Raw genomic sequence first — 22017 nt, 5'->3', positions numbered from 1 at the left:
TATTTTTAGTAGAGACAGGGTCTTGCTCTTGCTCAGGCTGATTTCCAACTCCTGACCTTAAGCAATCTGCCTACCTCTGCCTCCCAGAGTGCTAGGATTACAGGCGCGAGCCACAGCGCCCAGCTTCAAAATAAAAATTTTAAGGAAACTCAGCAATCTCCAAGGTAACACAGAAAATAAATTTAGAAATTTATCAGAGAATTTAACAAAGAGATTCAAATAATAATAAAAAATTAAACAGAAATTGTAGAACTGAGAAATACATTTCATGAACTGAAAAATTCATTAGAGGCTTTCACAGCAAGGTGGATTAAGAAGGGGAAAGAATCAGTGAGCCTGAAGACAAGTTATTTGAAAATATACTGTCACAGGAGAAAAAAGAATCAAACGGAAGGAAAGTCACCTACAAGACACAGAAAATTACCTCAGAATTATTGGTGTTCAAGAGGAAGTTAAGCAAGAGTAAGGGGTAGAAAGCTTATTGAAAGAAGCAATAACGGAACTTTCCAAAACTTAAGAAAGATTTAAATACCCAGGCATAGGAAGGTCAGAGAACACCAAACAGATTCAACCCAAATAAGACTATTCCAAGGCATATAATAGTCAAACTCTCAAAGGTCAAGGAGGATCCTAAAAAGCAATAAGAAAAAATAAGCAAATAACATATAAAGGAGCTACAATTTGCCCGGCAATAGACTTCTCAATGGGAACCACACAGGCCAAGAGGGAAGGGGAAGACATTTTCAAGGTGCTGAAAGAAAAAGTGCCATGCAAAAATATTGTACAAAGCAAAGCCATCCTTCAAATATGAAAGAGAGATAAAGTTGTTACCAGACAACCAAAAGGTGAGCAAATTCACCACCATCAGACCTATTTTACAAGAAATGTGAAAGAAGGTTTTTCAATCCGAAAGAAAAAAATCAGTAACGTGCAAAAAGAAAACATTTTAAGGTACAAAATCCACTGGTAAAAGTAAGTACACAGACAAATCCAGAATATTCTAATACTGTGATTGTGGTGTGCAATACAGTCAGAACTCTAGTAAGGAGTTTAAAAGACAAACCTCTCAAACACAATTAAGAACTACAGCAACCAGTTAAGAGATAAGCAATATAAAAATACGTACACTGAGAAAACAAAGAGTCAAAATGTGAGTGGGATGGAGGTAAAAATGTAGAGGTTTTTTTTTGTTTCTATTTTTGTGATCTAAAATAAGTTGTCATCTCTTTAAAATAATTTGTCATATCTATAAGATGATTTTTGTAATTCTCATGGTAACCATAATGCAAAAACCTATAATAGACACACTAAAAATAAAAACAAATTAAAACATACTACCAGAGAAAGTAATTTATCTACAAAGTAAGACAGTAAGAAGGGAACAAGAGAGAAGAAGAGTTAGAAAATGGTCAGAAAACAAGTAACAAAATTACAGTAGTAAATTCTTATTAATATTAAGGCTATATGAAATAGCCTAAATTCTCCAATTAATAGATACAGAGTGGCTGAATAAAGAAACAAGACCCAACTCCCAACTATACACTGCCTTTAAGACCCATTTCACCTACAAATACACACATACATTGAAAGTGAAGGGATGGAAAAATATGTGACATGTAAGTGGAAACCAAAAAAGATTAGGACTAGAAATATTTATGTCAGGTAAAATAAACTATGAGACTGTAAAAAATGACAAAGAAGGTCACTGTATAATGATAAAGGGGTTAATTCAGCAAAAGGATTTAACAATTATAAATATCTGCATACCCAACATTGGAGCACCCAAGAATATAAAGCAAACATTAATAGATTTAAAGGGAGAGAGATATACCAAAATACAATAATAGTAGGGGATTTCACCACCTCACTTTCAGTAATGGACAGATCATCCAGACAGAAAGTCAACAAAGAAATAATGGAGTTAAACTACACATTAGATCATATAGGTCTAACTGACATTTACAGAACATTTCACCCAACTGCTACAGAATACAGAATCATTTCATCAGCACATGTAACATTCTCTAGAATAGACCATATCTTAAGCCACAAAACAAGTCTTGACAAATTCAAAAAAGTAGTAATCATATCAAGTATCTTTCTGAGCGCAATGGAATAAAAACAGAAATAAATAAGAAGAACCTCGGAAATTACACAAACACATGGAAATTAATATGCTCTTGAATGACCAATAGATCAACAAAGAAATTAAAAGTGAAATCTTAAAAATTCTTGAAACAGATGAAAATGGAAATACAACACATCAAAATCTACAAGATACAGAAAAAGCAGTACTAAGATTCAAGTTTATAGCAATAAATGCTTACATAAAAAAGTAAAAGACTTCAAATAAAAAACCTACCAATGCACCTTAAGGAACTAGAAAAGCAACAACAAACCAAACCCAGAATGAATAGAAGGACAGAAATAATAAATGTCAGAACAGAAAAAAATCAAATTGAGACTAAAAAAAGAACATAGACAATCGATGAAATGAAAAAGATAAACAACATTTTTGAAAAGATAAACCAAATTAACAAATCCTTTGCTAGACTAAGAACAAAACAGAGAAGACCCAAATAAATAAGAAACAAAAAGGAGATATAACAACTAAAAGCAAACAAATACAACCAATCATTAGAGACTATTATAAACAACTATATGCCAACAAATGGGAAAATGGTTGTCTTCTCTTTAACAAGATTATGAGACGTCAAAGTTTTCAATGTTACTGCATTTTGATAATACAAGCATAAGGTAAAGAACCAGAAGTAATGATAAGCTAGAATTTATTAAAGATGCATATGAAATCTAGAATTTTTATTTACAGTATATATAGTTCCAGGCTCATGCATAAAAGTTGATGAGCAGCCAGCTTCTTTCAAAGGATATTACCTATTTCAAGAAAATACGGAATAAAAATTTGACTTTGCTATGTTTTGATTTTTATTAGTTTCTAATAGTTTTTTTACTATCCCTTTATTGTTATTTCTCAAGCTTATTAATAAAATTATTCAAAAGTATAAAAAATAAAATTATAGAAAATGTCAATGACTATTTTTCCTCATATACTAAAGGTTAAGTCAATACTTTATTTCTTCATTAACGTAAGACAAAGGATAGTTGCAATAGGTTCCAGAGGTCATTCACATTATTTATGGGTAATTATAATATATACTTGCTACACATTCACAGGAAAAAAATTGTAAATTGGCTACATAATATGCTATTGCAACTTAAAAACCATGTGGATGAATCTTCTTTTAAAAACATTGTCAAACTAAAGAAAAACTATAAAATATGCCTAGAATGTAATCTGGCTCTGACAGATTCTCAAATGTTTAATCATTTAAAATCATTTAGGAATTAATAGTTTTTGTCTTTTACTATTTTTTTAATCTAAAAGCAGTTCTTCATGTATTAAAAGTAAGTATTACAAGCTTTAAAGTTCCAAAGTCTGGGCTAACCTATTCACTAGCTATGACCTAGGCAACTTACTTTACTTCTTTGAACTTTAATTTCCTTATACATAAAATAAGGATAATTTCTGTCCTGCAGGATTTTTGCAAAGAGTGAATCGTAAATGTAACAAACCTAAAACAATTTCTGACATTGAGTAGGCCTTTAACAAATGATACTTCTTCATTACAGAAAGCTATGATGGAATTTGGTTCTTTGGTCTCTCATCAGTTTTAACTGTGCTAGTGATTATTTTCTTGTGCATTCTTAATTGCAATTCCTACAGCTTCCCTTCAATATTCAACCAAACTACAAGTGTAGTTTGATCAGTATTTACTGAACACCTAATTTAATCAGAATTTACTGAACACCTACTATGTGACAGGCAATTTTAAATCTTTAGTTGCTCTTTAATAATAATGTAACTATTAAACACATATCAGTATCTTTGTATACTTATTATTAATACCTAGACAGCAAAATGCTAGAAAACAATGAATCTACAGAAGTACTGTATATCTCAGTTTTATAGCACCTCAGTCAGTATCATCATATAGCAGGCCTTAATAAATACCTTAAATGGGATAAACTGTATTTTCATAAATTGTGTCATGATAGCAACATATATGTTCTATAAAAATATTTTTTCAGGCCGGGCGCGGTGGCTCACGCCTGTAATCCTAGCTCTCTGGGAGGCCGAGGCGGGCGGATTGCTCGAGGTCAGGAGTTCGAAACCAGCCTGAGCAAGAGCGAGACCCCGTCTCTACTATAAATAGAAAGAAATTAATTGGCCAACTAATATATATATACAAAAAATTAGCCGGGCATGGTGGCGAATGCCTGTAGTCCCAGCTACTTGGGAGGCTGAGGCAGGAGGATTGCTTGAGCCAGGAGATTGAGGTTGCTGTGAGCTAGGCTGCTAGGCTGACGCCATGGCACTCACTCTAGCCTGGGCAACAAAGCGAGACTCTGTCTCAAAAAAAAAAAAAAAAAAAAAATATTTTTTCAGTTTATTTGACTCAAAAGATAAGGATCTGAAATTACAGTAAAAGTAAAACAATGAAAAGGCCAGGGAGAAAAATAGGAAGCAAAACACATTTACAAAATAACTATCATGAAGATTCTAGCCATACTTAATATACTACCCTGCTTTATATAGTATGACTTTAAAATATTAACAAAATAATTTCTTAATGTAACAGAAAAAGAGGTTAAAAGTTAGAGACCCAAAAGCTTAACAAAAAAAACCAACAGGAATAAAATGTGTACATGCAAAATATGTACACTGATATCATTTTTCATCCACTATATATACTGTACTTTATACTTTTTAGACTAAAAAATTTTTTACTGTTATAGTGAAACCTATGAAATACCAACTAGTTTTATCCTACAAAACCAAACAGATGTAAATAAAAGATAATTTTCAAATTTATTCAAAAGTAAGTAAGGAATATTTCTACTTCAAACATGCCTGGCTTGGCTCTTCTCTGTAGAACAGGAAACAATAAAAGAGTGGCCTACATACCCTTTGAAATTCCATTTCTAAAATCACTGTCTTATTCATGAATGTTAGAACTTTCTATGGGATATGACATATTTCTAAATAGCCATATGCAGTGTATATTAAGATATCATTGAGTACCCCTGTCCACTTCTTTCTTCCCACTCCCCCCAAAATATAGCTGTCCTTGGAGAGTTAAATGGTAAAAACCAACACTTAAGGGAGTCTAAGATAGATATGCAAAGTCCACCTTAAGGATCAAAGCAACAGAATAAGACATGGATGTATGAGCATAATACAATAATAATTGTTAATAAATATATCAATATCAATATAAATCAATATATTGATTTATCAATATAAACAGAATATGGATGGTAACAGAAAAGTAAGCAAAGTAAACACTGACAATGCTACTTAAATATCCATCACCATAATAGTTGGATAATCTAGCTTAATGTTACTAATCATTTTGAATCATAATTAATTCCCCATGGAGGAAGATAAAAATATGAGACTGGGATATAGGAAAAGGACATCAAGTCCAGATTTGAGACCAGCATATAAAGAGCGATCACAGGCCCTGGAATAATGGAAAGAGGATGAGGGACTCTTGAGATGGGAAACAAGATTTAAGTAACAATAGGCATAACATAGGTGTCCCATCTCTATTCCAATGAGTCAATTAAAACAGGAACAAAGGCAGGTTATGGAGGTTCCATTATAGCCTGGTTTTCTCCCAGTCTCTCATTATTTCTTACCTCCCTCCTCAGCTTTTCCCATCACTGCTGTTAATGATTGCTACAGGTAGAGGGGGAGTAGAAGAGAGAAAATAGTAACACATAATAATAATACACAACACATTTAAACAACAGTAATGCAGGTTTAAAAAATAGTAATGCAGGCAGGGAAACAGTAACAAATAATAGTTAATACACAACACATATAATATTAACACACAACACATGTAAACAATAGTAATGCATGAAGGGGAGTAATGAGGAGAAAGAAAACAGTACCAGCACAAGTAAGGATGAGAAACTCCTCTGCAATCATCTAGGTAGGGGGACCATTTATATGTAAAGAATGCACATAATGGTCAAAGATCAATTACAAGCCTGTTTTTATTTAAAGTACATTTTATGATTGGCTTTTGGTATTCTTGGCAACTGAAAAAGTTTGTTCTATCATTTAAAAAGCTTGATAAATTCTTTTAAAGTTCATGCATAGATTATTACAGTTGGGTTGCTTACACTGGATGTGAACATGTCTGTTTAGATCTAACTAAAAATCATTAATTTGGACGATGTGCATGCCACATGTTGATGATAGACAGGTAAAATACAATCATTTTTTTGCATCAACACAAAACATTAGATACATAAGGGAGTAATTCCCTCAATGTGTCTACATTCACTTTGTGTGTGTATAAAAAAAAGTACAACTACTTTTATGAAAATACAAATATATTTTACAATAACTCAGTATAATGTCACTAAAGATAACTGATTACATTCAAGTTTCTTGCAGGCCCTTATATATCTGAAACTAATTAGAGTTTCCATTGACAGAATGGAGGTAGATATATTCAGCACATTTCATATAAATGAATATCTCTTTGGATATACTTTTTCAAATATCAGTTTACAAGTGCATATAACAGCATAACAATTGGGATATACATACTAATAGAGACTGATTACACCAATAATGACATTTATTAAATGCACATCCACAGTCATTTGGTTTTAGGGATACAGCCAGCCAGTACTGTCTGCTCACTTACTCTGAACTCAGTGTGAATCACCACAGTGACAGAAACTTCCATGATTTTTTAATGGGCTTGAGAGGAACAATGGGTGAGGCTAATATGATCTATTAGTAGTCAAAACAGGAAGGAAAAAAAAAAAAAGCATCAAAGGGGCAAGTAATACAGCCTAAATTGGAAAAGGAAGAGAGACTTACAGAGATTTGTAAATCTCTTAAATTTCTGAACTTCATTTAGGGGACATGCTGAATGACACATACATGCATGGCAACAAGTTATAAAGAGACTTATAAATTTATAGTATTTTTAATGACAAGACTCAAATACTTTACAGATAACTTGGGTGGAATGGGATCAGGAAACATGGGCAATCCTCTTTTTCTTAAAATTCCAAATGGCCAACGTTTTAAGTAAAAAGACCTGGGTAAGAGGCCTAACAGGATTAAAGAAAAGGGTTATCACTATCAAGTGGCAGGAATAAAGGCTACCTTCTTTCAATTTACAAAACACTAGATCAGCTAGTATAGTTACTTTCTAACCAAGTTTTCCGTTAATCTCCTTGAGAGCAGGAGCCCTCTCTCTCTCTTCCCTCACTCCCCTATTTTTTTTTAAATTCTTGCCCCCATGAAATCACATGCTTGTGAGAGAAAATAATATATGCAGTCTAATACATCCATTTAAACATACTATTAGCCAATATGCCCTTGAAAAGAATCAGTACCTCTGTGGTGCCTGACAAAGGATTTTCATATATTTTAAATAACTTTTTCCTTTGGAACTACCCCTACCACATCCCTACAGTTAGAAACAGGTTATAATGAAAAACTGTATGTACTAAATATGCTATCTGCTGTTTCTAATCAGGCTCCCAGTCCCAACAAACACAGAAGGGGTAGCCTTATATTCCACACTTTTGGGAAAAGATGATTAAAGGACTGGCTGGTCAACTACCTGTTTCTTTTTAAGAAACTGAACTAAGAGATACTGAGAGGGCCCAGAAACTGAAAGGTAGTTAAACCAGCCTGGACAAACATGCAAGATGAAAGTTGAAAGAGACAGACAAAAATTGAGAACATTAGAACTCAGAGATGAAAGATACCATGAGGCCCCAAGAGATGAGCAGAAAAATACCAGGTCTTCGATTTCCAAGTTTCCAATATGTACTAGGCCTAGCTGAGGATTCCAAGACCTCTATAATAAACCCTCTTATTTGAGCTAACTTGAATGCCTCCTTTAGTCAAAAGAGCCTTAATAAGAAAAATAGTAAAGTACTCAACTGGTCAACCATAATAAACAATTTAATTACTATTCTCAATGTGGTTCATTCTGAAATTGTAATTTCCTGCTACAATCTCTTTATAATAGCTTGCTTACATGCCATCCTACCACTAGCCTTCAACCTGAAGTGAGGAGGAATGATTCAGATACACTACTGGAGAGTGTAAACTAATATATCCTTTTTGGAGGACAATTTGACAGTATTACAACTGTAAAATATATATGTCCTCTATTTTATTAATGCACTGCTGAGAATTTATATCCCAAAAGAGCTGTCAGACAAGCACACAAAAATTAAGTTAAACTGATGTTCCCTATATAGCATTTTTGCAATAGCAAGAAGAAAAGTTTGATTACCCATCAAAAGAGGGATTCTATATACTCATTAAAAAGAATGCCATGAAATAAGATATTCACAATATATTGTTAAATTAAAAATTCAGTTTGCACAATGGTATATAAATAGCATGAATATTCTAAAAAGCACAAATAGTGCTCATCTCAGGAAAACATGGGGATATGCTTTCTTTAAAAAAAGTATAATACCATATTTTATTTCTTCAAGGAAACATTTCTTTTTTTTCACATTTTAACACCTTTAAAATTTGGGTGCCTCATACAATTTCTGTTGGCTAGGCAGCAGTTGTGACATAATTGTCATTACCTATGCATCAATATAAAGAATGGGTGTGTTAGCAGCTTGAAAGGAAAAAAAAACCCTTGAGACAATGATGGAGCATTCTTAAGAAATATTGCAATCATCAATTCTCTTGCTGGTGAAGAGGAAAAAGTATGGGAAAATAGGGACATCAATAACTCTAGGCTGAAAATTAATTTATAAGAGTCTGAATGTGAAAAAGTGCTAGGAACTCCTTAAGTAATTTATGTCATTTATAATTACCTTTTCTCCTATTACAAATGTGATGCATATAAATACACAGGCACAAATTCACACCTACATAGATACATATTTGATTTCTTTCATATAAAAATGGTACAAAGAAGACAACTCAAATGGTCCACAATTTCACCACCCAACTAATTATTCAAGACATTAAAACAGGGCAAAAAATACCAGCTGTATTATTCACACAACATACTTTGTTAATTTGTCCTCTAGTTTTTTGAATGTTGCTTATTCGCAGATTATTATCTTTATTTCAGAGATTACAATCTCTATTTCTAAATTTGCAAATTGTGATTCTTATGTAAATCCCTGGTTTTAACCGGTTTTAGCTCAGTTTGAAGATAGGAACAATGTCAAAAGAACAATTAAATTTCCACCTTAGCTAACAAAGGACTGTTTAACTCAAAATGCATCTTTAAGGTAAGTATATGAGAATATAGAACCTACAGGCTCTGTTATGGACTGAATTGTGTCCACATGTTGAAGTCCTGACCCACAATGCCATTATATTTGGAGACAGTGCCTATAAGGAGGTAATTAAGATTAAATGAGGTTGGGCCCTAATCCCATAGAATTGTGCCCTTACAAGAAGAGGAAGAGACCAATGTATCTCAGTCCATGGTATTTTGTTATGGCAGCCTGACCTGGCTAGCAGAGGATCTTTATAGCACCATTTTAAAATTAGACAATGTTTTCAGTTTTAACTTGGGATATGCTCTCCTGACATAGTTCCAGCATCAAGAACAAATATTCTTCCTCATTGTTCTATTGATCAGTGAAATTGCAAACATTATCAGTTCCAACACCTCTGGGTTTTTTGGCTTTTCTGTCTTGGCAGTGGGAGTAGAGGGAAGGGAAGAACACTTTGGGAATGTTGTTTAGTAGAGACCTAGCTGGGGGGAGGATGAGGTGAAAAAATAGAAAGACAGAAAAGGAATTGATGAAGCATTCTAGTGAAGTAAGAATAAACTCAGGATTCTAGATACTTGGGCTCAAACCCCAGCTATGCCCTTTAATAGCTATATGACCTTTGGAAAATTATTTAACTTCTCTGTGGTTCAGTTACTTCATCTGAAATATCAGAAATAGATTAGAAATAATAAATTCCTAAGAGTTGAAGTTGAACTTAAATAAGACAGTGTAGATGTGAGGGCTACACAAATGAAAGATGTTCAAAAATATTAGCTGAATTCAGAGTGCAGTTGCTCTGATATATCTACAGGATACCTTATTTATTTACACAGTTCTTCCCACTTTTAGAGGTATTCTGAAGCAGAGGAAAGGGTATATACCATCTTCGAAATCAGATAAACTTGGGTTCAAATCCTAACTTTGCCACTTAGTAACTATGTGGTATTGGGTAAGTTTCTTAGCCTCCCTGAGCTTCAAATGGAGCCAACTACACCCACCTTACCTGATTTGTAAGGAATGAAGTCAGATCAGATGTTTAAAGTATAGTATTTAAAATGCAAATACTTAATACTGCAAAGATGTTATTTCTTTACAAATTAAGTCATTCTCAATCTAAATCCTCACAGAATTTTTCATGCAATCTGACAAGCTATTCTAAAATTCAGCTGGAAAATACACAAAAACAGCCAAATTTTTAAAAATCAGGAGAATTTTGCTATTATATATATTTGAAAATAGTATAGGCTGGGCACAGTGGCTTACACTTGTAATCCTAGTACTCCAGGAGGTCAAGGTGAGAGGATCCCTTGAGCTCAGGAGTTCAAGACCAGCCTGAGTGAGAGCAAAGACTCCATCTCTACCAAAAATAGAAAAAATGAGTAGGGTATGGTGGCACACCTATGGTCCCAGCTACTTGGGAGGCTGAGGCAGGAGGATGGCTTGAGCCCAAGAGTTTGAGGTTTCAGTGAGCTATGATGATACCACTGCACTCTACCTGTCTCAAAAAAGAAAAAAGAAAGAAAGTAGTATAAAGTAAAGTGGTAATTAAATCAGTATGGTTTCAGTGTTATAGCTGAATAGATCAATGAAAAAGAATGGAGTTCAGAAATAGGCCTACATATAGGAATTTTGCATAGCATAAACTATAAAAGTAAGAATAGACTAATCAATAAAGCATTGGGTCAAGTAGCCATCTGTAAAAAATATTTAAATTCCTACATCATTTCATACACAAAAATAAATCTCAGGTGGATTCAGGTTGTAAATGTAAAAATAAAATAATAAAAGAGAAAATATAGAACATTTATAAGAGGGTTGGAGAAAGCTCTAAGTAAGATTTAAAAAAACCTCAAAAGCTATCATTCTCATCATTGAATAAAGACAGTGTATGTATTTTATCCTTGCATTGCAATTTCTTTCCATCAACACTAATGAAGTAAATCCCAATCATTAATGTGGTATTATAATCATTATACAAAAATCTTTCTGTACTTAAAAAAAATTTTAGTCTTATAAGCATAAAGGAAAAATGTATCAAGACTCTTAAAAAAGAATTGCTCTAGGCCGGGAGCTGTGGCTCACGCCTGTAATCCTAGCTCTTGGGAGGCCGAGGCGGGCGGATTGCTCAAGGTCAGGAGTTCAAAACCAGCCTGAGCAAGAGCGAGACCCCGTCTCTACTATAAATAGAAAGAAATTAATTGGCCAACTGATATATATATAAAAAATTAGCCGGGCATGGTGGTGCATGCCTGTAGTCCCAGCTACTCGGGAGGCTGAGGCAGAAGGATCACTCAAGCCCAGGAGTTTGAGGTTGCTGTGAGCTAGGCTGACACCACGGCACTCACTCTAGCCTGGACAACAAAGTGAGACTCTGTCGAGAAAAAAAAAAAAAAAAAAAAAAAAAAAAAGAATTGCTCTAATATTAATACTACAATGAAGCAATTTCCTACTAAGTGGGCCTTAATGATCTAAGTGCTGGTGGTTACAACCACACACAACCTAAAAAGGCTTATATAAAATACAATAGAAAATTCAATTTAAAAACAAATATATACTATACTCTCATGATTCTAAATTGCACTATGAAGTGAATTTCTCAATAATTCACAATCACTTACCTAAGAATAATGACATTTGAAAATCCAGAGCTTAAAAGACTCAGAAATAAAATTAAAAAAAAAAGACTCAGAAATAGGAAATCTACCTATTAATATATTAGGTAATCGCAAGGCAAAGCAAAACTTAATTCAACATTCTACATTCTAAAGGTGTACTTTTAGTAATTCCATAAAGAGGAAAAATGTGCTAAATGAGGTTTTCTCTTTCTTTCTTTTTTTGGAATGGCAAATAAGGCATTTTAATGTTGGTAATTATCAGGAAATTGAAAAAATATAAAAGTAGTTAAGGAGAGGAAAGAACTGAAGCTTTAAGTCAAAGGTCTCACAAAATTTATCCTTATAATGTATACAAAAAGACTACTGACCAGATGTTAGATCTTCTATTGGTTTTTCTACTAATTCATTTCTAGCCTTAAAACAAAGCCAGACTCCTATTGCCTAATCCCTTAGTATTCAATAAAACTGCACTCTGGTCTTTCTTATACAAGAAAGTTTCTATACAAACTTTCCTATCTGTAAGGGAGAGGTAGATAGCTAGAAAGTGTCAACCGGGGTCTCAGTAAGAAATTCGTTTACAACTAAGAGAAAACTCCAAGCTATCATTTGTCATGCTTATTTTACCCTAAAACTCTCCTAACGTCATTTATTCTCTCACAAACTCAAAATCATTTTCCAAAAAATAAAAACTCTAGAAGGCTAAAATTACGCGAAGTGTGTGGCGAGAAGCAACTGAGGAAATTCTTTTTTCAAATGCGGAAAACATCGAGTGTGAAGTATAACTTCTAATGAGCAAGATAAAAGACGGTCAAAATTTACAGCGGCGGTTTGACGAAAACAAAACGGTCTGGTCTCTAGAGAGGTCGGTCACAAACCCCTAGCCCGAGGTTGAGAAGGAAGCGCCCGGTACATCCCAGACCAGGCCAGCGGCAAGATGCTCCCGGGCTTTCGGAGAGCTGCCGGGAAAGTAGGCCCATCAGCCATAGGGCAGCGTTCTCTCACGTCCGGGCCCGCAAATCCAGCGGGTTCGTCATAAACACGCTAGGCAGGGACAGAAGCGAGGCGGAGGGAACGGGTCACGCGGCTGTCAAACGAAACCCACCCCTGACTGCCCCATCCCCAAGGCCACAAGCCTTCCCCGCGCGGGACACTCACCGTTGCCTCAGGATCGCGACTACAACTCCCAGGAGGCTGTGCGTCTGACAATCAGCGTCCTTCCCAGAATGCAGCACAGCGGCGTCCTTTGCCCGCCCTCTCCCTTCTCCGCTCCTCCTACTTTTCTACCCGTTGGCACCCGCGAAAACCGGAGGTAGGGTGCGGAAGGAGGACCTCGAGCCCTCGGCGTGTCGCGTCAGACGCCGGGGGTGGAGGGGACAGGGCGGGAGTATGGGGAGAATGGGAGGACGAAGGGGAGGGGAAATGAGAGGGGAGGGGAGGGTAAATAGTGGGCCAGGCAGGAAGATGGCGGCGATAGTGGCGGTGTGAGTGGACCCGGGTCTCTGCGGCTGGATTTTCTCTTCCCTTCTTTCTCTCCCTTTTCCTTACCTGTTTGAGATTGGCATCGAGGGGGCTGAGTTCGGGCGGCGGCGCTGGGCGCAACGCAGGGGTCACGGCGACGACGGCGGCGGCGGCTGACGGCTGGAAGGGCAGGCTTCCTTCGCCGCTCGTTCTCCTTCCCCGGTCTGCTCGGTGTCAGGCGCGGCGGCGGCGCGGCGGGCGAACCTCATCCCTCCTCCTGCTCCCCCCCGCACGGGAGCGGGCACTCTTTGCTTCGCCATCCCCCGACTCTTCACCCCGGGGACTGGGCGCCTCCTCCGGCACAGCTCAGGGAGCGGGGGCCGGTCTCCTGCTCGGCTGTCGCGCCTCCATGTCGGATAACCAGAGCTGGAACTCGTCAGGCTCGGAGGAGGATCCGGAGACGGAGTCCGGGCCGCCTGTGGAGCGCTGCGGGGTCCTCAGTAAGGTGAGCAACACTTGGAGCCAAGGGCCCCCTGCCCAGACTTACCTGCCGCGAGGCAACTGGCTGAGGGTATGGGGTGGGGCTAGGCGGGAGGCAGGGAATGTGCCGGGGTGTGGGCCTGAGTACTGCTGCAGGGGCTAAGGGTGGTGTACGCGGAGAGGGCACTGTTCTCTTCGCCTGCCCAGAGCCTGGTCAGGGGCGGTGGAGGACTAGGGACAGCTTGTGTCAACCCAGGATCCAGTTTGGGAGGCCAGATGCGCGCCGTGACTTGGGACCTAGGGCGGCAGCTGTCCGGAGCGTAGGAATCTGGGTTGGGCAGCAGCGGTGACCGAAACTCCTGGGCATGGGGGCGGTTCATATCGGACCTCTTAAACGGTGTTATTGGAGATGCCAAGCAGGTAAGGTTGGGGGACTCTGCGGATGCGGCTGTTTAGACAGAAGCTGGAGCTGCTTGGGTTGGTGCTGAAATCCGAGGTAGTAAACTATGCCAGGTTAGAGATAGTAATGTGGAGGACTTTTTTGTACTTTTCCCTTCTGCTTCCCCAGTTCAGAAAAGAGCTATTGAATAGGCATGTGATGGGTACAGGAAACATTCATAGTAACTTGGAACATGTCAGAATGGAATACGACCTTTTAGTCCAGGAAGAAAAGCAGTATTTAATAAAATATTTTTGCAATAAGGGTTCCAGGGTAAGGAAGAGACATTTTACCTTTTCTGTATTTTTTTTTAAAAAAACCTTTTTAAAATTTTAGCTAAGTAACCATTTATAGGACTGTAGGTGGGTGATCTTTTGAAATTCCATGATGTGTTTTTTTTGTTTTAAGTTTTGCTATAAGAAGATTCACATAACATAGCCTTTTGACTTTCTCCCTTCCTGTTAAACTTTTAGAAATGACTTAAGCTAGCAGTTTACTTGGTGAGGGGGAGCTGGGGCCATTCCCTCAACAAGCTGGTCATAAGATACTAGGTCATGTGCAGCCACTGGCTATTAAGAAATCACCCTGCTTCCAGTATTCACACTTTGGCAAAGCATTTGGACATCATTTGTGGAATTGTTTCATATTAGGCTTTTATGATGTCTTTAGAAAGCTAATGAGAAAGGGCCTAGGAAAGGCATGAGTATGTCAGAACTAAAGATTACAAGTGTTAACTTTTATATGTATAGCAGAAAAATAGTGTATGTTAATGCTGTGTTCATTCTTGAGATTTCAGTGCAAGGTTTTCTATAAAGTGACAGTCTCCAGGGTTTCCTTAGATTAAATGCATAATTTAAGAATCAGTATTGAACACATTGTGTAGTAGTTATACATTTTCAGCTGGGAATAATTAGGAAATGGATTCCTTGCCTCCCAGTGATTATGATAGTTTGATCATTTTACTTATTAGATGAGAAGCAGACTGCTATGTTAGTATTGTGGTGTGTTGAGTATTTTACAAAACAAGTTGTACTTCTAACCTATTGATCATCCCACTTTCTTGGGGGAGGGGAACGGAGAGGGAGTTACTATGCTCTGAGTTAAGTATTGTATGCTGAGTAATGTAGAAGGTATACTATAGATCAAAAAATGGAAGACTGTCCCCTTGATATTTAAATGCATAAAACGTAGTTTTTGACCAGTTCTATGGAAGGTGAATAACTTTTGACTGTTGCCTCATAATGTAGAATCAACAGGAATAGAGCTTTTGGTATCGTTCTTCATAGCTGAAGGAAATATCCCTGAAATTTAACTATTTATGGTAATATATAATGTTTTTTGAAAAATTTTAATTAAGTATATTCTAAATTAAATATGTATCCTCATACTGAGTATGGTACATTTTTTTTTTTATTTTTTTTTTGAGACAGAGTCTCGCTTTGTTGTCCAGGCTAGAGTGAGTGCCATGGCGTCAGCCTAGCTCACAGCAACCTCAAACTCCTGGGCTCAAGCGATCCTCCTGCCTCAGCCTCCCAAGTAGCTGGGAATACAGGCATGCGCCACCATGCCTGGCTAATTTTTTCTATATATATTAGTTGGCCAATTAATTTCTTTCTATTTATAGTAGAGATAGGGGTCTCGCTCTTGCTGAGGTTGGTTTCGAACTCCTGACCTCAAGCGATCCGCCCGCCTCAGCCTCCCAGAGCGCTAGGATTACAGGCGTGAGCCACCACTTAAAAACATGGTACTGTTTTTAAGTTTAAATTACATACTATATTTGTTAAGTCCTTTGTATTCACCTGGTAATTTAAACGAGAGTTGGAATTCAGCATTTGTCCTTCTATTAAGTAATGTACATAAGTTCCATAATAATTTGTATTGTTTCTTACTCCCCCAAAATGGAGTGGATTTGGAATGGGGGATAAATTTATATTAGAAATATACCAGCCCAAAGGTCTTTTTACTCTATGGTGATCTGAAATATACAGACAAACCTATGAATCATATATTTTATAGAATCACTTCTTAAGAGTATAGGTTCCCAAAATACTAGATGGACAATAATTCTGGCTGGGTTATAACAAATCAGGATGGATCCTGGTGGGGAAAAGATTCATGTCTAAGTAGGACTTCAGAGCAACTAGGCATGGGTAAAATAAATCTCATTGACTTCAGAATTTCTTCCGTCCTTCATGTTTTACCTTAACTTCCATTTTTCCACACATCCAACAGTTGGTTGAAATTCTGAACATCTTTGAGAATCCATCTTAAGGCTGAGTGTGGTGGCTCATGCCTGTAATTCTAGCACTCTGGGAGGCCGAGGCAGGTGGATTGCTCGAGGTCAGGAGTTCGAAACCAGCCTGAGCAAGAGCGAGAGCCCGTCTCTACTATAAATAGAAAGAAATTAATCGGCTATTTAATATATATACAAAAAATTAGCCAGGCATGGTGGTGCATGCCTGTAGTCCCAGCTATTTGGGAGGCTGAGGCAGTCGGATTGCTTAAGCCCAGGAGTTTGAGGTTGTTGTGAGCTAGGGTGACGCAAGGGCACTCACTCTAGCCTGGGCAACAAACCGAGACTCTGTCTCAAAAAAAAAAAAAAAAAAAAAAAATATATATATATATATATATATATATATATATATATATAAAATTTAGCTGGGCATGATGCCGCATGCCTGTAGTCCCAGCTACCCGGGAGGCTGAGGCAGGAGGATTGCTTAAGCCCAGGAGTTTGAGGTTTTGCTGTGAGCTAGACTGACGCTATGGCACTCTAGCCTGGGCAACAGAGTGAGACTCTGTCTCAAAAAAAAAATCCATCTTAAATACTATCCTTTCCATAAAGCCTTTTCTTATTTCACCAATCTTTCATTATCTCCTTTAATTACTGTAGCATTTTGTTTGTAGCTTGCCTCTTACTCTCAAATTCTAAATGCATTTTTTGTTTGAAATTGTGCTTGATGAACTATTGGCAACAGGAGTATTTGATTCTCCTGAAGTGTCTAGTGTATTGCCTTGTCTGTATTTGTTAAATGGAGATGAGTGAAGGAATATTGTGAGAGCAGAGCAAATGTGAAAAACCTACCTTCCAGGTGTAATAATAGCAGCTAACATTTCCTAAGTAAAGGGTCCTGAGGCTTATGTAATTTGTTTGGTCCTCTATACGAAAATGAGATAAAATTATGCATACACAATTGCTGGGATCCCTCCTGTCACTTCGGAAGAGATCTGTTCTCATAAGAAACTCTGAAGGTTAAGCTTCATTAGCTATGCATAATTCTTCCTCAAACAGAAAATGCTGTGTGCCAGGCAGAGTTCTAAATATTGTTTAATCTTAACTCTAAGAGATAGAGTTTGACAAAGAAAAGAACACATAGAAAGTAAGTAATTTGACCACAGTCACACATTTACAAGCCTTACGAAGGGTAATATTTGTAAGCAGGGTAGGATTAATCCGTGGAGGATCTTGAATGCCAATTTAAACAATTGTATGTCAGGCAATGGGAAATCCTCTATGTAAATTTTGGAGCTGGACTCCATAAGATTAATATGTAAGACAAGTAAGCAAATACGTTTACTAAGTAAATAAGATTATGTAAGTTATTAAAAAGCAAAAGATACTAGAAGTAGGTTATTAAGCCTTCTCAGGAATTCAGGAACCTGATAATTTGATTGGAATAACTGAAAATAGGGAAGAGGAAGCAGATTTGAGTAGAATTTGGTGATGGGCTATAACGATTGAAAAGGAACAGTCGTGTATTGAATATCTTCTATGACAATGCTACACATTTTTATTATTTAATTCAGCCTTTCAAACAGCAGGCAAAGAAACTGAAGCTCACAAAAGTAACTTGTCAAAACTCCATGCACAAATAGTAAAGTAGTTGACTCTGTTTAATCCTGTATCTACTCCTGTGTTCTGTAATCCTGAGGTGGGTTTGCATCTGCATGACTGAAGAGGTAGCAGTACAGCCAAGAAAATAGAAACAAGGCAAGTACACATTATAGGAGGAGGTGAATTCAGTTTTTGTATGTAACTCATTTATTTCAAGTTGGTGTCTAATTGGTGGCAAATCATAAGCAGTTACAAATAAGGAAATGCTGATTAGGGGACCCTTAAAATGAGTTAATTTGTTTGATGGGTGAGCTCTCACAGAGGGGCTATAATGATGGGGCTTAGAAGACTTAAGAACTGATCTTAAGCATGCTGAATTAGAGAATAGGAAAACAAAGATTTCTCAATGGGTAATGAGCCTGAGCCAATGCAGTGTATTTTGACAATCCATTTTGAATTTGTTTTTGGAATTATCTATACTTTTTAAAAATAATTGTCTGTACTTAAAACCCCAGAGCATAAGTAAAAATATGCAAAATCAAGTATTCCTATAGAGGTTATTTTTCTGCCTTTAGTTTATTGATTGTGATCTTCACTGTGCAACAAGACTTTAGCAACACGCAAACCATTTTTAAGTACCAAAGACAGATCATCCAAGTATATATATATATATATATATATATATATATTTTTTTTTTTTTTTTTTTTTGAGACAGAGTCTCACTTGTTGCCCAGGCTAGAGTGAGTGCCGTGGCGTCAGCCTCGCTCACAGCAACCTCAAACTCCTGAGTTCAAGCAATCCTTCTGCCTCAGCCTCCCGAGTAGCTGGGACTACAGGCATACGCCACCATGCCCGGCTCATTTTTATATATATATATTAGTTGGCCAATTAATTTCTTTCTATTTATAGTAGAGACGGGGTCTCGCTCTTGCTCAGGCTGGTTTCGAACTCCTGACCTCGAGCTATCCGCCAGCCTCGGCCTCCCAGAGTGCTAGGATTACAGGCGTGAGCAACCGCGCCCGGCCCCAAGTATATTTTTGAAAACCAATTTTTTATTTGTATTATTACTCTTGGCTTCAAAAAATATATATCTTCAGAAAAACTTAGAAAATGAATTAGCTGTTTTAAGTATTAATATTCAGTTCTATAAGGAAAAAATTAAAGTATTTTGATGTACTTGTGACCATCATAAATTTTCATATAACAAAAGTAGAATTTTGGCTATGATTAGCTTTGTAGTTCTGTTGATTTTGAAGGCTTCATGCAGTCCTTGGTATACAAGAATGAGAGACTATGTAACTGAACACACTTTCCTATTGAATATGTTAATTATGACAGGGACAGAAACAACTTAAGTGTTATGAAAGTGGAGAAGGGAGGATGAAAGCACACAAAGAACAAAGCAGAATTTTTAATCAAAATCCTGCTTTGGTTTTATTCTTCAAATGTTAGAAGAAAATCTTAGTTTTTGTTTCTTACCTATTTATTTATAACATTGTCAAAATTACTGAAAACGGGCCAGGTATTGTGGTTCATGTCTTTAATCCCGGCACTTTGGGAAGCCAAAGTGGGAAGATCGCTTGAGGCCAAGAGTTCAAGAATAGCTGGGGCAACATAGCAAGACCTTGTCTCTACAAAAAAAATTGTTTTAAATTAGCCTGGCATGGTGGCATGCACTTGTAGTTCCAACTACTCAGGAAGCTGAGTTAGAAGGATCCCTTCAGCCCAGGTGTTTTAGGCTGCAGTAAATTATGATTGTACCACTAACTATACTCCAACCAGAGTGACAGAGGGAGAACCTATCTCTAAAAAAAAAAAAAAATTTTACCTAAAATGATTATACAATCTAGAAAATCTCAACTCTTCCCTTTTTATAATCATTTTACTATTTATGCATATAATTAAGTTTGGACTTTTCACATTTCGGTTTTAAAATTAGATTGCTGTTTGAAAAAAGTTTGGATTTCTAAAATACTTTTATTTTTTGTTTTCCTCTTATTTCCCTCACCACTCCTTCTCCCAGTGGACAAACTACATTCATGGGTGGCAGGATCGTTGGGTAGTTTTGAAAAATGATGCTTTGAGTTACTACAAATCTGAAGATGAGACAGAGTATGGCTGCAGGGGATCCATCTGTCTTAGCAAGGCTGTCATCACAGTAAGTATCTTTTCTTCCTCATTCAAAAATGTTTATTGAATACTATCTGTAAACCAGAAACTGTTCTAAGTGCTTGGGATACATCTATGAACAATATAGATGAAGGTCCTTGACCTTGTAGAACATTCATTGTAATACTTTTTTCCATAACGTTATTTTATAGTGCTTATTACTATATAATGTTATTTCATATGGACATGTAGTATTTATCTAGTTGATATATCAAACCAGTTTAAGGGCTTCAGAAAAAAGATATAAGAAGCCTTCATGGGCCTGGCGCGTTGGCTCACGCTTGTAATCCTAGCACTTTTGGAGGCCTTGGCAGGCGGATTGCTTGAGGTCAGGAGTTTGAAAACAGCCTGAGCAAGAGCGAGACTCTGTCTCTACGATCAATAAAAAGAAATTAATTGGCCAGCTAATATATATAGAAAAAATTAGCTGGGCATGGTGGCGCATATCAGTAGTCCCAGCTACTCAGAGGCTAAGGCAGAAGGATTGCTTGAGCCCAGGAGTTTGAGGTTGCTGTGAGGTAGGCTGATGCCATGGCACTCACTCTAGCCTGGGCAACAAAGTGAGACGCTATCTCAAAAAAAAAAAAAGAAGCCTTCAAGTCTTACGGGATTAGACAGTTACTTGTTAGGTTATTGAAAAAGTTAAAGCAGGAAAATCATAAAAAATAAAATGTACATATTATAACATTTAAAAATTTTAACTTATATGTGTATATTCATAACTTTTTGACATAGAGCTAATATCTCTTTGTGGAGTTGAAAGAAGTTATTCCTGTGTAAACTATATCCATAATGCATGAGCTGCAATTTCCAGTTTTGATTTCTCTAAAGTGGAATAAAAGCCTAACACATTAACTGCCATGTGAGTTGTATTTAACTTACACTGGTTTTGAACTGAGGGCCTCGTGAAGCATGTGTAACTCGTGGTTCTCTTCACCTTGGAAGCCAGGAAAACTGTTTTTCAAGTTGCATATAATTCACATACAGAAAACAAAAAATAACAAAATTTTCATTAAATTAGAAAGGATCATTTTGTTTTTGAAGTTTTTATTCTATTTTTATAATAAAACATGGTGGCCCCAAGGAAAAAAAATTTTTTTTCTAGTATTGTGGTCAGTTTGTTAAAGATACTTTTGAAAATCCCTAAGTATAGGTCTTCTGGCTTTTCATTGAGTCATTCTACTTAGTTTACATTCAACTTAGTTCACATTAAAAACAACTCTGGGGCCGTCGCGGTGGTTCAAGCCTGTAATCCTAGCACTCTGGGAGGCCGAGGCAGGCGGATTGCTTGAGGTCAGGAGTTTGAAACCAGCCTGAGCAAGAGCAAGACCCCGTCTCTACTATAAATAGAAAGAAATTAATTGGCCAACTAATATATATATATATATAAAAATTAGCTGGGCATGGTGGTGCATGCCTGTAGTCCCAGCTACTCGGGAGGCTAAGGCAGAAGGATTGCTTGAGTCCAGGAGTTTGAGGTTGCTGTGAGCTAGGCTGACGCCACGGCACTCACTCTAGCCTGGGCAACAAGCGAGACTCTGTCTCAAAAAAAAAAACAACTCCTCTGTCTTTTTGCATTAATAGTGTTTTAGTAAGTTATGAATAGACCAGGGTTCCTCTAACTTTTTAAATAGGGGGCCAGTTCACTGTCCCTCAGACCATTGGAGGGCCAGAGTGTAGTGTAAAAAAAACT

The 22017-nt window shown here is 36.9% G+C and overlaps 2 protein-coding genes across 8 annotated transcripts in view; one reads left to right on the top strand and one right to left on the bottom strand.

The window, feature by feature from the left end:
- Positions 1-13615, bottom strand: part of POLK (DNA polymerase kappa) — a 71058-nt gene extending 57443 nt beyond the window's left edge. For 4 of the 5 annotated variants that reach the window (XM_012783827.2, XM_076008122.1, XM_076008119.1 and 1 more), the window contains exon 1: positions 13098-13276. The gene's annotated coding sequence lies outside the window, so the exon portion shown is untranslated. Of the gene's footprint in view, positions 1-13097; positions 13277-13487 lie in introns of those variants that run through there. The other variant, XM_076008118.1, reaches the window with a different exon arrangement.
- A 54-nt stretch (positions 13616-13669) lies between these two features.
- Positions 13670-22017, top strand: part of CERT1 (ceramide transporter 1) — a 121336-nt gene continuing 112988 nt past the window's right edge. For 2 of the 3 annotated variants that reach the window (XM_012783856.3, XM_012783845.3), the window contains exons 1-2: positions 13772-13905; positions 20179-20313. In XM_012783856.3, the coding sequence (XP_012639310.2) occupies positions 13810-13905; positions 20179-20313 (231 nt within the window). In that variant the 5' untranslated portion in view covers positions 13772-13809. Of the gene's footprint in view, positions 13906-20178; positions 20314-22017 lie in introns of all 3 variants that reach the window. The other variant, XM_076008124.1, reaches the window with a different exon arrangement.

This window comes from Microcebus murinus, chromosome 11, assembly GCF_040939455.1.
Source record: "Microcebus murinus isolate Inina chromosome 11, M.murinus_Inina_mat1.0, whole genome shotgun sequence".
NCBI classification, from domain to species: domain Eukaryota; kingdom Metazoa; phylum Chordata; class Mammalia; order Primates; family Cheirogaleidae; genus Microcebus; species Microcebus murinus.
Note: the sequence above shows the minus strand (reverse complement) of the source record. Positions and strands in the feature narration are given on the sequence as shown.